At 41.9% G+C, this 19,236-nt stretch overlaps 2 protein-coding genes across 4 annotated transcripts in view; both read right to left on the bottom strand.

The window, feature by feature from the left end:
• TULP4 (TUB like protein 4) overlaps positions 1–4,007 on the bottom strand; it is a 103,316-nt gene extending 99,309 nt beyond the window's left edge. For 2 of the 3 annotated variants that reach the window (XR_013837662.1, XM_079971856.1), the window contains exon 1: positions 3,770–4,007. The gene's annotated coding sequence lies outside the window, so the exon portion shown is untranslated. Of the gene's footprint in view, positions 1–3,476; positions 3,633–3,769 lie in introns of those variants that run through there. The other variant, XM_079971857.1, reaches the window with a different exon arrangement.
• A 12,210-nt stretch (positions 4,008–16,217) lies between these two features.
• Positions 16,218–19,167, bottom strand: GTF2H5 (general transcription factor IIH subunit 5). The gene is made up of 3 exons (XM_079971963.1): positions 19,026–19,167; positions 17,751–17,808; positions 16,218–16,454 (listed from the first exon to the last, which is right to left on the bottom strand). The coding sequence occupies exons 2-3, from the start codon at positions 17,783–17,785 to the stop codon at positions 16,274–16,276; spliced, it is 216 nt and encodes a 71-aa protein (XP_079828089.1). The 5' UTR covers positions 17,786–17,808; positions 19,026–19,167; the 3' UTR covers positions 16,218–16,273.
• Positions 19,168–19,236: the final 69 nt, after the last annotated feature.

Raw genomic sequence — 19,236 nt, forward strand, 5'->3', positions numbered from 1 at the left:
TTGCATCGCTGTGTGTTTGCTCAACATTTGCAATAAGTCACTAGTTTAATATGGCAAGCCCAGAATATAATAATAATAATAATAATAATAATAATAATAACAACAACAATAATTTATTATTTATACCCCGCCCATCTGGCTGAGTTTCCCCAGCCACTCTGGGCGGCTCCCAATCAGTGTTAAAGACAGTACAGCATTACATATTAAAAACTTCCCTGAACAGGGCTGCCTTAAGATGTCTTCTGAATGTCAGGTAGTTCTTTATCTCTTTGACATCTGATGGGAGGGCGTTCCACAGGGCGGGCGCCACTACCGAGAAGGCCCTCTGTCTGGTTCCCTGTAGCCTCACTTCTCGCAATGAGGGAACCGCCAGAAGGCCCTCGGCGCTGGATCTCAGTGTCCGGGCTGAACGAAGGATGTGCTGCCACTGGGGCAATTTAATAGCCCCAGTAGGAACTACTTGCTAACACATACTGGCCCTTCATTTGGCAAATCAGAGGTTGCTATGCCTTGCTTGAAGAAAACGAACAGGAATCGGCTCTCGATGAGCTCTTCACAAGCAATGCAAGGGGCCACAGCATGGTGGTAGGACACCTGCTTTGCATGAAGAAGGTCTCAGATTCAATCCCAAGCTTCTCAGATAAGGCTGGGAGAGACCCATGTCTGAAGCAGCAGCTGCTAATCAATGCAGTGCATACATTACAGTCATACCTTGGAAGCCAAACAGAATCCGTTCTGGAAGTTCGTTCGACTTCCGAAACATTCGGAAACCAAGGCACGACTTTCAATTGGTTTCCAATTGCGCAGGCATGCTGGAAACAATAGCGGAAGCTGCGCCAGACATTTGGCTTCCAAAAAAAGTTCGAAAACCGGAACACTCACTTCCAGTTTTCAATACACTGGATACAATCATAGCATGCCATGGACTTAAACCAAGAACACTGTGTTGTGAGGCTGGGACACAGCCTACAGAACTACTAAGGATTGTGTGTGTTTAGGCCTCAGATACCTCTTCTCGTGTGGGAGAATAGAAGTGTGCAACATCAGCTTCTGCATTTGGTGGGCATTGGCCCGGTCTGCTTCTACATACCAGAAGCCTTGCTTTCTGCCTTTGCCTATTCAAAGGGTAGTATGTCCTGCTTGCCACACTTCAAGTTCTACTTTCTCCAACTCCACCCACTAATCTCATGGAAAATATGTCCTCTGGGTCTAGATTGCAATATTGCCACCCACAACCCACCTTGTCCCAACAGCACATTAATTGTCTTCTACCTAATCCTTTACAGCAGAGAAGTTCTCTGTCCCATTTTGTTGTGGCTACACGGTCACCCTCTTACAATTTTACTTAGGACATTATACCTAGGGTGCAATGCAGTAAATATTCCCACAATTCCCTCTTTCTCTATCTTTCTAGATTGGGGTTTTCCAAAGTTGGGTCTCCAGTTGTTGTTGGGCTACAACTCCCATCATCCCCTAGCAGGACCAGTGGTCAGGAATGAAGGGAACTGTAGTTCAAAAACAGCTGGAGACCCAACTTTGGGAAACCCCGATCTACATCAATAATAATGCAGCCATTATTATTATTATTACTACTATAATACTAATATATTTAAATAGCACATTTTCTAGCTCAGTGAACAACAGCCCTGTATCATGCACCAGTATTATTATAACACAGAAAGCACACTGAGCCTGAAATGTAGCTTAGTTGTCTACTATGTTCATAGCAGAGGTGAGATGTGAACTGGGACTATCCTAGCCCACAGCTGATTCTTAATCAATATGCTATTCTAGTTCTCAGCTGGAGTGTATGCAAAACTATGATGAATAAACCTAATCTTATTTTTTAAATTATTTTTATTTAAAGAAAAGATCAATATAAACAAAATATTAGTAAAACTAGAAAAACTCTAGGAACCTCATCAGAAGAATCGTGAACATGAAATAATTTTCAGAGCTTGCAACCATACTATGCTAAGTGATAGGGCTACTTTTCTTATTTTGATACCATCCATTTAAATCTGATTAAGTGGGAGGGATGGGGGAGAATGAGGAGCTTTTAGTTCAGCATCTTCCGCTTCACAAACTTGTCTTGCAAAGGCTGGCATTTAAAACTAATTTTGCCAGTGTCTGGTTTCTGATGTTGCAAACCCCATCAGAATACAAACACCAAAGCCTCTCATTTGAGAGCACAGCATGTGGCTTAAGAAAGGGAAGCCTTGGGCAGACAAATTTCAGCATGATAAAATGGACCTGCCAGTGAAACATGCTGCATAACATACAGTTGTATGGCCAACAGTTCTCATCAGATGACCCTTTACATTCTATTGCCTACCTAGTCAAAACTATTCCTGCACTTTGCAAGAATAACTAAACACAGATATATGTACCAGCTATGGTGTGGGGTAACCTGGCAAGTCCATCACCAACTCTCCTTTTTATTTGAAATAAACAAGCATTAGAAAGAAAATGGCAGGGCTGGAGATATTGCCTATTAACCTAGAGCTGAGAAAGTTATCACACTGTCTGATTAGTTGTAGTAGCAGAGAAAGCTCACAGAATCTCCTTCCCAGGACCTTATTGATTACTTGTTCCCTATCTCCTAAGTTTTTAGGTAAAAGGTTTAGTGATCCCATCTTCAAATTGTGCAGAAATTAGCATCATTTGTAAGAAGTGAAACACGGTAGCAAAAACATCCAGATCAAAACAAGACTTAATCATAAGTCCACCACTGACTTAACCATAAGTCCAGCACTACAGGTAAATGACATCAGTATTTTTCAGACAACAACTAATGCTGTTTCTCCTTCTTTCTTCTGTCCTTAAAGCTGGCAGCTACTGGCAGGTCCATCTCTAGCAATGCTGTATATTCCATCCAGCAAGCTATATTACACAGGAAGGTTCAGAAAATCAAAATTCCTTCAATGGCGTGACATATAGGAAGGAAGCACAGGGAAGGGGTTTGAGAAGAGGAAAGAGGGGTGGTTTTGCTGCAAACCTACACCACAAGCAAAACAAGGGGCTCCATTCCAGTCACTGCCTCCTTTCCTACATAGCCTCCTGGATGGCTGGCTAGTTGGCAGGCAAGACTGTAGACAAAAACAGCGCACCCTGAAGGGGGGGCAAAATCAGGTGGTCCATCAGAACAAAAGAACCACAAACCAGAAGCCACCTGGCTCCTTGCATGACACAACAACACACAGCCACCTTCCCACTCACCCACCCACCCGCCACAGCCACCACCCCGACCCCAATCGCCTCCACCCCCACACCTCTGGGCAGCCTGTATTTTTGCTGCTTTCAGAGGTCCCACGCTCTTCTCCCCCACCCTCTCCTTTTTAAAATAATAATAATAATAATAGTAATAATAATAATGAATATAATAGAGGAAATGAAAATAAAGCCACACGAAATCTCTTGCCGAGCGAGAAGCAGCCCTGCTCCATCGCGAGAGGAAAAACAAACAAATAAAATACCTCAACATTCACAAGCAGCCGGAGCATCTGATCTGACATGGAGGGGAGATGGGCAGGATTTTATAGGCACCAACATCAGCCCTGGCGAGGTTCTCCCGCCCATACACAGAGATCCTGCATCCTCCTCCCGCGGGGAAAGGAGAATCATACCGCCATGAGGGAATGCAATTGGAGGAGGGGGGAGAGAGAAGAGAGAGGGGGATCCAGTGTCCACATAGCAGCTAATAGGGTGGGTAGATGCAGTTAAAAGAAAATGGGACACACATACAGAGACAGACAGGCCAATTCCTTACCTCCGTCCAGGGCGCAGCAGACTAAACAGGCAGCGCCGGCGGCAGCCACTAGAGCTCGTCCTGTGTGGCTTCCGCCCCGCCAGCCCCGTCTGCCTGCCGTTGCTCCTCCCCAACCAGCCCGGAGTCCAGAGTCTGTCTGTGTCTCTGTCTCTCGGTCCTGCTGCTGCTGCTGCTGCTGCTGGGCCTGACTCCCCTTTCACGTGACGCAGCCACATGACCCAACATGTTACTTGCTTCTCTCTCTTTCTCTCGCCGCCCCCTCCCCACCCGCAACTCCGCCTCGGCCCCCTCCTCCTCCTCCTCCTCCTCTTCTTCTCCGTGTCGGGGTCTCTCGCTCGGTGTCACGCGAGGAGGGCCAAAGGCGAGCCGCGCCTCTGAGCACGTGCAGAGCGCTTTTGCCCCTCCGCGCGGCGGGGCGTCGCAGCCGAGCCTGTCCACCCCGCTATACGGGAGCGGAGGCAGTTGCTTCGGGTCAAAGGATGCGGCTTTCAGGCCTCGGCCTGGTGCTGCCTCAATGCGATTCCTTTATTTTCATCGCGAAAGGAAAATTCCGTTATTGTTTTATCATTTGCCGCTGCGTTTTTTGAACGTTTGTAATAACATTAATAACTGCATTGCTTAACAATATTCCCGTGATTTAAGACATCTTTCTGGGGTGTTGTGCAACTTCCCCAAGGGATGTGTTTTCTTTGTGGTATATATAAGTACAGATTCTTAGGTGGTTTATAGGCCGTTGGTTTTTTCTGGAGCAGCAACTGCAAATTCTGTCTTATTGCTGCCTACAGCGCCAACCTTGATCCAGCATCAATAACTTTATAACTGTCATATATAATGGGCCTCCCAGGATGGAAAAGGGTGTGTCCTCGCTTTCCTAGTTCCTAATTGCAGCCATTCTGCCTAATCCTCTATAATTCAGAAAAGATGTGTTTGTATTTAGAATGATTGTTCAGGGGCGGTTTTAGGGTAGCACTACCAGTTCAGTTGCACTGGGCTCTGTCACTGCAAGGGTCGCTGCAACAATAATGTAGAATGGGCAGGCCAAATTTTAGCATTGCACAGGGCACCACAGAAATTTGAGACCCCCAAGTCTGCCGCTGGATTTATAAATCATTTAATCAATGTAGTATATATAATAAAAATTTAAAAACAATAAAATAAAAACTTAAAAGAAATGTAAGGTAAAGGTACCCTTGCCCGTACGGGCCAGTCGTGTCCGACTCTAGGGTTGTGCGCCCATCTCACTTAAGAGGCTGGGGGCCAGCGCTGTCTGGAGACACTTGGCCAGCGTGACGAAGCTGCTCTGGCGAGCCGGCACCAGCGCAGCACACGGAAACGTCGTTTACCTTCCCACTATAAAGCGGTACCTATTTATCTACTTGCACTTAGGGGTGCTTTCGAACTGCTGGGTGGGCAGGAGCTGGGACCAAAAGACGGGAGCTCACCCCGCCGCGGGGATTAGAACTGCCGACCATGCGATCGGCAAGCCCTAGGCGCTGAGGTTTTACCCACAGCGCCACCCGCGTCCCAACGTTGTTATTACTAGCACCCTCATAACTTGCATTGCTCTGGAATTCTAATAAAACAAAAAATCAGTGCAGTTTTGAAAGTTTGGGTCCGCCTTCTTGATTCAAAATGGCAGGCAGTGGCATCCTCACAGATGAAAATCCACTCCTTGATCTCAATAACCATGCACATTTAGGTTACATCTTATGAGGTGTCCAAACACAGAGCGAACACACCACTCTGCAAAATGATGACGATTTAAATTTCTTACTTGCACTTCACCATAAGGTCCCAAGACAGCTTACCGTGGTTTCTCAATGCAATATTAAAAAAACAATTTAAAACAAAGTACAGCCAGGAATAGGGTGGGTCCTTAATAATATACCGTATCTCTAAAGGCCAGGGTGAAGAGGTGCATCTTCAGCATTTGATGCATAATAAATTCAGACACACCTCTGTGGAAATAGATTATATGTTTAGGTAGGCTTGCTGAAATAATAAAAAATGGAATTTACTAGAATGCATATAGCTTCTGTTCCAGCTAATTTAACTTTGAAGGAGAATTCCACTTTAAAATGACAAGTAAGAAATAACATGATGGGGACATTTTAATAATCGCTCAAATGTTGTCGACATGGGAAATAGACAAACTATTATCCTTTGAAGTTATGAGGCAGAAAGTCGCAAGTGCCCTGTTGATGAATAAACTATTAATTCAAATAAGATTCAGATACAGGTTTAAAACTGGTATGAGCTGTGGATAAAACAATAGAGTAGGAGTACGGGCATAGGTTCACAGACAAAGGTGCGATGGAAACCCACCTCACTCCCTGAAAATAAGGAAGCGTGTTTTTATTTGTATAGACATGTTATAGTTTGTATTATATTGAAAGTCTGGAGTGTATTACTGGTGTCTCTGCGCCCCCCTCCCCCGCCCCTCTACTTTGATATTTTAATACCTGTTTTCTGTGATTATTTTGTTGTATGCTTGATTTAGCATTTTAATAAAATAAAATAACCTGGTATGAGCACTGGAGTTAGAGAGGGTGTCTCTGGAGTGGAATGGATTTCTGAGCAATAGTTACACTGAAATTTAAATCAAAAGAAGAGCTAAGCTCGATCAGGCCAAAGACTCATCTAGTCCAGTATCCTGTTCTCTTCATGGCAAACCAGATGCCTATAGGGAGCCCACGAGCAGGGCCTGAATACAGCAGCATCACTCTTATAATAATAATTAAAATTTTATGCCACCTTTGCACACACAAAAATCATGCACAAAGCAACTTACAACAAAAAGAGCAGCAGTACGTCTCAAAAACGACAATCACAAAAAAAATCATACTAATAAAACAGCACATTTCAATGCTACAAATATAATAGCATAACAGCAGAAACAACAAGAGAGCCTGAGAGTTTCACCTTCATTCCTTGAAACCCCTCCCATGGAGAAATCCAAACCGACCCTCCCATGATGCTGCTCGCAGCCCCTTTCCTACAGTGGCATATTACAAGGCTTCCGAAAGTAGGGGTTGGGGATAGCTGGAAAGACCCTTCCCATGGTGTTGCTCGCAATCATTCCTCGCTAGTATTTCCCAGCAACCGGAATTCAGAAGGATACAGCTTCTGACAGTGGTGGTAGAACATAGCCAACATGACTAGTAGCCACTGATAGTTTTATGCTCCTTAATCTACTGAAAATGTCTTAGTCATTGTTCTAGGTACAGTACTTGTTTTTGCTTTTTCAGGATATTGCTTGACATGTTGCAAAATCCTGTAAAATTGGTTTCAGCAAAGTCATGGTGGGATCTTTGCAGCAATAAGCAATGACAGCCTGGAGGAGATGTTGCATGTTGTAAATTGTCTTCTGTTAAAAAACACACATACTTAGCTCTCCTAACTCGTAGCATACATAATCCAGCACTGCAACTTTGTTGGATTGAACGACAATAAGCATAATTGAGTTTTGCCTTGATTGTATTATAATTCTTGCATAAACACCATCCCAGATAAAATCTGTTAGAGGGCAAAACTAGATTTCTCTTGGTTGGGGAATGAGTGTGGCATATTCACCATGGATCCTGTTTCCATCTCTCCTGTCCTACCTGCCTAGCAGTATCACACTAGTTTTTTTTATATTTTATGCTCTTGGATTTTTCAGAGTCTTGGTATAAAACCTCATTAGCATACAGTGGTATCATGTTACCACATCTGTTGACTGTTGAATCCCAATATCACCTTTTCTAATAACAGGAGAGTAACTTCCCTGACAAAAACAGTAACGTCAATACCATTCACAAATCCAGAAGAAAGTTGCAAATTTCAGAACAAATCATGTCTGTGGCACAGAATATCTACCATATTTTTTAATGGGAGTGATTTGTGAGTGCCCTCCTGTGAAAGCAACAAGTATTATCAGAAGCAGCTGTGAGTTGGTGTCAATCTAACAGTTGTTAACTGATCTGTTAAATGAAAGGAAGTGGGCTGTCCCTCAGTGAACATTTTTAAGGAGAGGCTGTAGTTCTGTAGTTCCTTCACTGAGCAAAGCTTGGACCAGAAAGCCTAAAAGGTCCCCTCCAACTCTATGATTTTATATAAGATATAATCACTTTGGATGGTATCAAATGCTACTCCTACTCAGAATTAGACCATTGAAATTAATAGACATTCATGACTTAACTTAGGGTTATTCATTTCAGTGGGAGGAGTTCAATACGGTATAGCGCTATGGCAATCGTTCTGTCAACGCAAAAAAATTCAGGTTGCCAGACAGAACGATCCCCATCTCCTTCCATGCTTTTCTCAGGGTTCGCTTCACACAGCCAATTGCAGAAGGTGCATGCATAGAAGTGGGGGAAATCCCATTCCTCTAGCAGAGGTCCTTGCATAGGTTTCCACAAGAATGACGCATTAGTTGAATCCTGCACACGGAATCTACTGAGTACTGAGGCATCTAATCATAAGCTTGCATTTTTATTAAAGCTTATATGTTTAATCAGGGCTTGTATTTTAAGAATGAGCTTAAAAATGTTCTGTTTCATGCCAGGCAGAAGACCAGTTGCCTAAAAACCTTGGCAATGTTTTTCTCCTAGACAAGGGGCCCCCCTGATTTATAGCAGAAAACAATTCTCAAAGTCGTAAAAAGGGAATTACAGGCTGACAGCCAAGGTTACACTGACCCTACAAATTAAGGGTGGATAAATAGTAAAATGAGCCATATCTTCTTCCTAAGGTTAAAAAGGTCAAGAGCAGTGAAAAAGCATCTAGCTGGCAGAAAGAGAACATTTTCTGGGAAGTCTTTTCTAAAGCTGTTTCTTTCTTAAACTAAGATCCTTTTAAGATTTCTTTTCCTTTTAAAAGGTTGTTTATGTATTAAATATATTAGTTTAAATATAATTATGCAAAGGATTTAAGAAATGCTAGATTCTTATTTCATATAGTTGTAAGAGTTGTAACTATCCTGAAATTAAGTCAGCCACCAGCCCCCCCTTGCCAGACAGAAGACGCCAATCGAGCACTCCTGATATATGGTTGTCAGGCCTTTTGTTTAGAAACCTTCAAATGAAGGAGATCTCTCAATGTTGATGTGAACTCAATCCTTGACATATGCTTAAGATAAAAATTCAAGATTAACCATCTGTTTTGGAAGGCAATAGGGCAAGGAGGGCAAGAGGTGAGCTGGTAATTAAGATTCCTTGTTGAGACACATGTAAGATATATTACTACTTATTTGTCATTTATAGATAGAAGAATATATAGCTTTTTGATTTCCATAAAAGGGCAAGAGGAAATGGGTGTATCTTTTGTGATTGGTTCTAGCAAACAGCCAATAGGAATTTCAACCAGGCTGATTGGACAGAGGCAGCCACAGGAGGAGCAAGGGGGCTGGATTAAGGAAATATAAGTGCTGGCCAGAATGGCAAGAGGCCAGGCCAGAGCTTGGTAACCATATACCACTGTGCCTCATATTTATTTGTCTGACAAATAAATTACTATTTTAATTTTAATCTAGTTGAGGCTGGCCTCAACTAGAGCCAGGGCTTTGTCGGCTGCGGCTCCAACCTGGTGGAACGCTCTGTCACAAGAGACAAGGGCCCTGCAGGACTTGACATCTTTCCGCAGGGCCTGCAAGACAGAGCTGTTCCACCTGGCATTTGGTCAGGGCGCAGCCTGACCCCCTCCTCTGGCAATCTTTACAAAGCTTTAGTTTATGGTTGCCATCAATTTTGATTTTAATTCATTTTTATAATGTTTTATAATGTCATACTGTTTTAATGTTGTTAGCCGCCCTGAGCCCGGCTTCGGCTGGGGAGGGCGGGATATAAATAAAATTTATTATTATTATTATTATTATTAATTTCTCTATTGCTGCGTTGAATATTTCATTCCAGCTAAGCGTTAACCACAAGCAGGGTGCTACAGTACAACTCCATCTCTCCACAGTCTACTTGACACAAGAAATAGGAGCCCTATTCACTTGTTCCTCCTGTGTGTAGGAACCAGGGCTTTTTCAGCCAGAACTCAGTTCTGGCACCTCAGGTGGGTGCCATTGCCATTATAAGAGAACAAGGGTGAGTTCATGGTGAGTTCCGACACCTCTTTTTCTAGAAAAAATAGTACTTGTAGGAACCATACAAAAGAGATGAGCAGTATCTCATCTGTCTAGCCCAGCTGCTCCCAATATTACCATGGCCAACTGTCTGTGCTGAAAGAAAAGGAGATGCACAAACACTTGTACACACATAGATTCTCCACATGTTTGGAAATCTCAATCGTGCAGAGTTCTTGAACTTGTGGAAAGCCTGAACATGCATCCAGCGGTACAGATATAGGATCACCTTTCAAACATTGTGCAAACAACTTTAGTTGTTAAAGACATTACTCTAGTCCATGCACACCTTTGATCTATCATGCTTGTTAAAGCCCAAGCTTAAAAATGGGACACATGCAAACACTAGCCATGACAAATGATGTCAGCCACAAGTGGAAGTGTTTTGAGTCCTGAGAAATCTGGAAAGGCTACTCTTCAGCTTTTTACTCACTTCTTGTAATACCTGATTATCCGGATTAATAATTGCTGAGCTGAACATCCTGCCTCACCAAATTAGTTTCCTCTCATTTGTGTTATAAGCATAAAAATCAGTATAATACAGAACACGCACAATAGCAGCCTGTTCTTTCTTTTAAGATATATCTCACAGACCCATGGTATCTAGAGTGAATTGGGATAGCCCTTTGCAGTTGCTCAGTTCAAGTTGTTACATCTGGATAATTATGCTGTAAACTGCCCTGTGATCTTTGGATGAAGGACAGTATATAAACTTAATGAATAATAAAATAAAATAATAATTGTCTGAAATCAGCAAATTAAAATTTTGTATTACACCATTTAGCTCCACAATGGAGCTTCCAAATTAGCTAACTTTAATAAAGAACAAACACAAACAGAAAAAAGTGAAAAAGTAGAGAGCAACCACCAACAGCAAATACTGAAACCAACAAGCATCTAAATAAGAAATATTTTTATTGACACTGGAATATGCCAATTACACATTATAAATCAAGAGGGAATAGCTAGAATTCTCATAGGGAGCATTTCATAGTCCACATCTGATGTCATATTATGTCCAATGTGGAGTAGATGGGCTGGATTTGAGGACTTTTGGTGCTAAATTGATGTTAAATATATATGCATTTGGGGGGACAAAAATTCAGGCATTTTCACCAAAATTTGAACAATGATACATACAGACCACCCCAAACACTGAAGATATACCCCCAAACTAGAAAAATGTCCCAAGTTGTAGTCATCAAATCTCTGATTCAAAATTCAAATTCAGAAATCTTTGAATCTCTGTCCAGTGACATGAATATTTGAAAGTGGAGACTTGTTTCCCCAACATTAGTTTCTGCTTTTAAAATAGTCCAGAAATGTACCCCATCATAGCTGAGAGGAGGCCTTCTTGATGCTCCACTGCTAGGTGAGATTTCTTACGTGGTGACATGGGAGGCCTTCTCAGTGGTGACACCCCATTTGTGGGATGGTCTCCCTCTTGGGATATGACTGCTGCCATCTCTTCTTTGGTTTTGTTCCCAGCAAAGTGAAGATACATTTATTTGCTCAGGCATTTGTGAAGTATTACTATCCAGACTGTGTTAAGATATAGTTATTTCTGTGGTAGCTCTCGGTATTGATTTGTTAACTGCTCTTGTTTTATGGTATCATTAAGGTTTTTAAATGTTTTATTGTGCCCTAACCATAGATCATTTATGATTAAGGGTGGGCTAGAAATAATAAAAGAAACAAAATAATACCTTTTCTTCTCACCACCTGATGACATACTTGGGTGGAAATGCTGTGCCACTTATCTGGGAACAAACCCCATTGAACTAAATGCTAATTAACTTCAGAGTAAACTTGCACAGGATTGCTCTGTTAGTGTTGCCTACTTTTATTACTGCCTTTTTTATATCATACTTTTCAGAGACATTGTTTCTTCCTTTACATCTGTATCAGCCTAGCACTATTGGCTGTGATCTAAATATGAGCCATTGGCCCTTAATACAATATTGAAATAGCAATAGCAATGTTATAGTGCCACAAATATCGGCCTACCTTCAGTGCCTCTCACTGTTAATATTAATATAAATAACACCCAAGCCTCCCAGAAAATGGCAGTAGTCACTAAGTAAAAAACTTTAAATGTTTTAATTCTACCAAGTCTCATGCTATATGGAGTTTTCACTAAAGTGTTTTTCATCTCAAAGTGAGGCATCATGATGCAAGCTTGCTGCAATGGAGATAATACTCGGACAATAAACAATTAAAAAACGTATTTCTGAGGCTAGGGAACAAGAAAATCTGTTGAATATCAATACCTACAAATAAAAAGTGGCTTTCTGTAAACCAAATAGAACTGTACTACCAGAAACCCAAATGGAATTTACTGTTTCTGACTTATTTTGTGCCAGCAGGGGGAGACTTGCCTCCCTCGTAAGATGAGGGAGTTCCAGCTGCTCACCTCAATTTCCTTTGCTCAAGGTCCTTGGGAAAATCGGTTGCCTGGCAACTTCCAGCAGGGCAAGACTTCCCTCCATCATGGGCTGAGTTCTAGCTACTTGACCTCTTCCCATGCCTCAGAGGTCTGGTGATCAAAGGAAAACACCAGGGAAGACCAAGGAGGGCAGGTAACGTTGCTTGGATAATCATGGCACCATATGAGGACACCATGTTACTTATACAAAAAGCAAAAAAAGAAGCTATGTTTGCCTATAAGATAAATTCCAAAGGCCTATCAAAAGGTCACAAAATAGTGTGCAAGCCTTTTGGTTCTCCAGCTTTTGTTATGCTGTCATTATGTATATTTTTCATGTTGAAAGCTGCCTTGAGCATGGCTTGAACTATGGAAAGGCAGCATACAAATAAAATTATGTATGTATGCATGTATGTGCTGTTTTATCAAGTTCAATGGTAAACAAAGCATGGTGGTGAAGCCATCTGTCTGCATGTGGGAGGATGAGAGGACGTAGCAGACATTCAAACAAGGCTCTATTGGGTGTTGTGCAGGTTTCAGGTTATACCAGTCTATCGGAAATTTAAAAACAGAATGGTCAATTCCCATGTCTGGAAATACAAAAATAGCTGTTATCCTGCTATGTCTATTTATGTTTCTGATGCTACACTTGAGTGTGATTGTATTGTGCAAGTCCTTTGCAAGCTGCTTTGAGAGCCTCTCAGGGTCTCAGCAGGATGTAACTTCTCTGAATAAACACATTTCTTCCCATCTTCCTTTTATATAATAGATTAAAATCAAGCATCCTTCCACTATGATATCACTCATAATCAATACACATATATTGATTAGAGTAATTCCTGACTTTAAAGGCACTTATTTTGTTTTATTAAGTCTCACCTTGCCTACAAAGGGCTCAGAGCAGCTTATATATAATTCCCAACAGGCTCTCACCTGGACAGCTTCCAAGGATACAGATTCATCAGAAATGCATCACTGCATGTGCCAGCAGACCATTCTCTGAGCTGACAATGGAACATGCTCTTTTGGATATGATTAGTGTAGGAAGCATAATAAAAGAAATATGTGTCTCGGGTGACTTTCTACGTTCTTGTGTTGACTCTTTGTTCACTGCTTTTTTAAAAAAAAAAAAAGATGGGTCATGCAGATGACTTCTTTGCCAAAGGTAAACAATTTCAGTGGAAAACCTGCTCTTGCCCCATTTCTGTTTGCATGCACCTCTGGAAGAGGTGCACAAGTGTCTTCAGAGCATAGCATTACAGAAGCCAGCTGAATGGGAGGGACTGGAAAGAGATCTAGAACAGCGATGACCAGCTGCTTCATTCTAATTTGTGGGATGCTTTTTTGACCAAGGGGCTCAGAGTATGAGTATTACATATGCACTTTATAAACCGAACGTATATAAAGCAGGGAGGTGAGAGAGAGAGCACAAAAGGAAACTAACAGGGGAGGGGAGAAGGAAAACAGCATGAAAGCAGAGCCAAGTAGTGGGATCATGGATGCTGCTTCCTTGCATGTAGTCCTGAAAGCTAGACAAATAATCTCATAGGCCAGCTGCTGCCTTCAAGCTGCTTGTGGGTCATTCTTGCCCTAGACAATTCCCTTGCACTGTGTCAGGATTCTCTTTCAATGCGTATGAGAAGCCAAAATTATTAAACTGGGAAAACAAGATTAATAAAACCCCATTTTAATTGCTTAAGCATGTTACCAGTGCTTGAAAAAGTGACAACTCCTTCCTTTTTCCTGCATAAGTAATGAACTAACTGAAAGAAACCGTGCATCTGTTTAAAATAAAATACATCTCAGATTTCCCACTCTCCTTTTATAAGGAAAGCAACAGATTGGAGGGCAAGGGAAGCAGCTATGCCATTCTTTCAATTTGTTTTGGATTTTTTAAAAAAACAAATTGTTGTAAAACCTGGTAAGCTCCCCTTACTGGTATATTTTCTCATTGATAAGGCTTTTAGACCAGCAGGTGTGTTTGATTTAAATCAGAATCTTAATAGATTATTGGTGCTATATCAAGCATCTGAGAAGAAATGGCTTGCTCTTTCCCCTAAAATTCACATTCTGATTTCTCCCAACCATGCACAGCAACAAGCTGAAGCTTAGAAATACAAAAAAAAATTGTGAAAGGAAGAGAGGAAAGCCTCTTGACACAATAAGGGATTGATATGGCCCACTAGGTAGGGCATTGACCTTGGACCCACATACAAAGGTCATGCTACCCAGAGAATGACTGCATAGCCTTAAGCATCTTCATCTTCCATCTGTACAATAGGAACAACCCAGGGCTTTTTACCCTTAAATATTACGAGTCCAAAGGCATTAAACATGATTTGTGTGTTATAATTGGTAACTGTGTTGCATCACCATAATAGCCACTTAGCAAGTGACATGATTTTAAATTAATGGGAAAACATCTGCATCGGTATAAGCAGGTGCAAGTAATGCATACTAACCTTCTCAGTGCCCAAAAGTTTAATTCCTTCCTGTTTTTTAGATTTCATAATTAGCTATAAAATCTTTATTGCACTCTATTTTTATACAATATTGTAAAAGCTTGAATAAAAGTTTCAAACTTCATTTCAGTAGGGTTCATAATGAACCTTATAAATCAAAAGAAGAAAATTCCTGGAAATTCTAAAAAATAAAAGCCTGACCAAACCAAGCACAAGAACACTTTCCAGCAGTGCAATCTCTACTCAGAAGTAAATCCTACTGAATTCAACTGGGCTTACTCCCAGGTAAGTGTGCCTAAGACTGCAATCCTATACACAAACCTGATGAAACTTAGTGAAATGTAGTTCTCTAAAAATGTATAAGACAGAGTTATAAACCTGTTGAAAATTATTCAATGTTATGCAGGATTCATATTATTGTTTATTTTTCAAGGTCCATCACATGAAATTTGGTAGTCTCCTTTGGTCCTGTAAAAAAGTTGCACAATCCATTAAAAACAGAAGGCATATGTACTTTAAGGTTATCTTCCCTCTAAAAGCAAAGTTACAAAGAATAAACAATATGAACATTGATTTCCCTCACCCTCAATAAAGCATAGCCTAAAGTTCAAACAAGTAAACTCTAAAATCACTTGCAGTGGCTATCAGAAAACTATACTTCATAGTCTGTAACTACCACAGCAAGAAAATCAAAGAGAATTTTTGAACATACAATCTAATTAAATACCATATTTTTTGCACCATAACACTCACTTTTTTCCTCCTAGAAAGTAAGGGGAAATGTCAGTGCGTGTTATGGAGGGAATGCCTACGGATGGCGGGGGGCATCTGCTGCAGTCGTGAGCAGAGGATCCATGGTTCCCCTTCCTTCCCTCCTCCGTGGCTCGCTTTGAAACAGCAAAGCGGGAGAAGAGCCGCTGAGTAGGGAGGAGAGAGGGACAGAGAGCCTGCTTGCTTTAAAGGAGCAAAGCGGGAGAGGAGAGGAGCCACTTACACGAGTGTAAGCGGCTCCTGTCCGGTTGGCTCCTTTAAAGCAAGCAGGCTCTCTGTCCCTCTCTCCTCCCCACTCAGCTCGCTAAATAGCATTATTAGCAACATCCTTCTCCACCCACCCCATGCGTGCTCCTTGTCCCTTGAGTGCTTTTCCTTCCCTCCCCACTTAAAATGTGGTTACAAAGCATGGATCCACATGGATCCTCAGGATTTTTGCATTGGGCTACTCCTAACTCACTGTCAGATCACATGTCTGTGGCCACAGCACGAACCACAAAAATCATACATCCACTGTTTCATTTAGAACATTTTTTTTCTTGTTTTCCTCCTCTAAAAACTACGTGCGTGTTATGGTCTGGTGCGTGTTATAGAGCGAAAAATACGGTAGTTTATTTGCTATAGTGACTTTTGCTTTTGAATCCCCACCAAATCTATTACCAGGAATATCTACACATAAAGTTTCAGTTCCACATTTATTGATTGTAGTTAGACACAGACAATTCCAGTCCCATTTTCTATTTTTGTGTAATGGGAAAAGAGTTCTGGTCCATTAACTCTCCCACTTTCTCCTGCAGGAAGTAAACCATCTCAGCTAACACAAAGACATGTGTTTCATCCAAGTCTTGTATGATGAACTTCTTCCCCAGGGCATTTGATTCATCCAAGTACAGCAGAAACTGCTTCATGGCTGGGTCACTGTGGAGGCACAAATAAAATGGTCACATCACATGATACTTTAACTGAATTAAATTTACACTCTTTTGGAATAACTGAACTATAAGGCAGCTCAGGAGTACGTTTTCAGGACTGGTTTGTTACTTACCTCTGTAGTCATGGAAACTGGATGGTCTTCAGAAGCATTACTGAAATCCCCAGAGTGCTCTAAAGTTATTACATAGCTGGTGAGCTTCAGAAAAAGAAATTGGGAGTACTACAGTTAAGACCCCTTTTGAAAGCCAGGAGTCTGAGCAGCTCTTTGAGCTTAACCTATCAAAATACAACTAAAATTCAGTCAAGCTGTTTATAATGTAAAAATATGGCCTTCAAATAGGCTGAGCTGGACAGGGAACACAATCATAGAGCTATGGTAGTTGTATTATCATATGGCTATGGTAGTAGGCATGATAGCTGTATTACAAGCAACAATACTTTTCAACTAGAGGGGAAAGGAAACGTGGTATAACGCACAAAAATTAAAGCATAACATATTGCAGGGTGGTTCAACAATTTGAATGAAGATATTTATTCTGTATCTCAAGAATCTTGGATTTAGGAAAGGTCATTTTTTCTAGTCTCCTACTTTTATTCATACTCCATGCCAATGATTTCATTCAGGAATTATAACAACCAGTTTCCAGTTTCACTTATGTCATTTCATTTATTATTGTTTATAAAATTTGTCCATCGCTTTAGCTTAGCCGGGGCAACCCAAAGCAACTTTCAACCAGACAGACAAACCCTCCTGCAAATAAATACATTAAAACCAAAAGGAAAATGAAATACACTTAAAACATCCTGCTCACTTAAAAAGGCAAGATAAAGAACAAAGGCCAGGTTATAAAGGAAAGTTTTTGCCTGGCACATAAAGATATATAATGAAGGTGCTTGGGGAACCTCCCTGATGAGAGCATTCCACAAACAAGGAGCCACCACAGAAAAGGCCTGTTCTCATGTTGCCACACTTTGGACCTCTCACAGAAGAGGCACCCAAAGAGGGGCCTAAGATGACAATCACATGGTCCAGGCTGATTCATAGGGGGAGAGGTGGTCCCTGAAGTATTGTTGTCCCAAGCCATTTAAGGCTTTATAGGTCAAAACCAGCACTTTGAATTGGGCCCAGAAACTGATTGGCAGTTAGTGCAGTTGGGCCAGGATTGGTATTATATGCTCAAATGGTCTTGCCCCAGTGAACAACCTGGCTGCTGGATTCTGCACCAGCTGAAGTTTCTGAACCATCTTCAGCGGCAGCCACACATAAAATGTACTACTTACCATTCTATAAGTATTCCTTTCAAAACATTCACCATCTTCACAAAAGATTTTCAGACTCCTAAAGAAACCAATAAATAAAAAAGGAGTCAAAATATGTGTGTGACACAGTTTATAGAAATTTTTTTACTGAAGTTTTAAGGCTTCAGTCCTATGGAGGAATTCAGGAAAAGAAGCCTCATTGAAACCAGTTAGGTATTTTGCATGCACAGAATTGCACTCTCAATCACCCTACAACTAGTAAATCAAGTTGCTAACATTATGCATTACTGGCTGTTACGAGAAGTTGCTGAATTACAACTTATTTCTAAACTGAAAACTAGGGAGAGACCTGGTCTGAATAGCGATATTAGATTCTTGTCTCATTGCATATGCTAAAGCTATTTTTGGTCACCTGCATACTATCCCTTGCTTCAACAGCATTACCATACCCACTGAGTCAATCACCCATCTCCTACTACCCTTCTGAGAAAAACCCCACCCCACCCTCCCACTATATACTGTTATGTAAACTTCAGGATGCACGCATGGCAAACCTGGAAGTATTTTACTAGGTTTTGCCGCACGCACATGCGGAAACCTCAGGATCTGACTGGACCTCCGGAATTGATCCCATCCACAACCGAAAGTACCACTGTATAAGGGTCTGGTGACTCCTGTTTCAGTGTACAGTATCTGAAGAAGTGTGCATGCACACGAAAGCTTATACCCAGAACAAACTTAGTTGGTCTCTAAGGTGCTACTGGACAATTTTAAAATTTATTTATTTATTTCATTACGCGTTAACAAAATTCTGAATGCATACCAGTATTTAAACACATACTAGCACTCAGCATAGAATCACAGAATTGTAGAGTTCGGAAGGTCCATCAGGGTCATCTAGTCCAACCACATGCAATGCTGGAATCTTTTGCCCAACGTGGGGCTCCAACCCACAACCCTGAGATTTAGAGTCTCATACTCTACGTAAGTAAAAAGTAATATTTTCAAGAAAGAAAGGGGGGGGGGAGCTATCATTCATGAGCTAGAGGCTCTCAGGTTTAGAATCAGGTGGCGGGGGCAAAGCTGCCTTAACCCATTCGCACATTTCAGCGTTGGCCACCAGGCATCCCATCAGCCTTTCTCTACACACAACACTACAAGAGGCTACGCGAGGCAGGAGGAGGAAAATTGAGGGGCGCGAGGAAGAAGCCGCACAGCTACTCTGGCCGAGGGAAAGCGCTGGCAGCGAACACGACAAACAAGGGGAAGGGGGGGGGGAGAGAAACACCCTCTTACGTTTCACACAACCGGCAGCATCACCTCGGAGGCGGAAAAATAAACCAAGGTCTCACCTCTCCAGCAAACCGGAAGAGGCAGGCGGGCGCAGTTTAAGCCGCCGAGCTCCCGCCCACCACCCCACCCCCGCGCGCGCGCGCGCGCGTGTCTCGGCTCGGCGTGGGATTGGCTGGAATCTGCCGGCGGCGGCTGCTGCGCGCGTGCGTGCGTG

The sequence above is a fragment of the Podarcis cretensis genome (assembly GCF_951804945.1).
Source record: "Podarcis cretensis genome assembly, chromosome: 3".
Classification (NCBI taxonomy): Eukaryota; Metazoa; Chordata; class Lepidosauria; order Squamata; family Lacertidae; genus Podarcis; species Podarcis cretensis.

Bases quoted from the DNA above. Each gene is read 5' to 3' on its own strand.
- GTF2H5 (XM_079971963.1), bottom strand. From the start codon at position 17,785: ATGGTGAATGTTTTGAAAGGAATACTTATAGAATG. The intron at 16,455-17,750 runs GTAAGTAGTACA...GTGCCTCCACAG, and splicing joins AAAGGAATACTTATAGAATG to TGACCCAGCCATGAAGCAGT.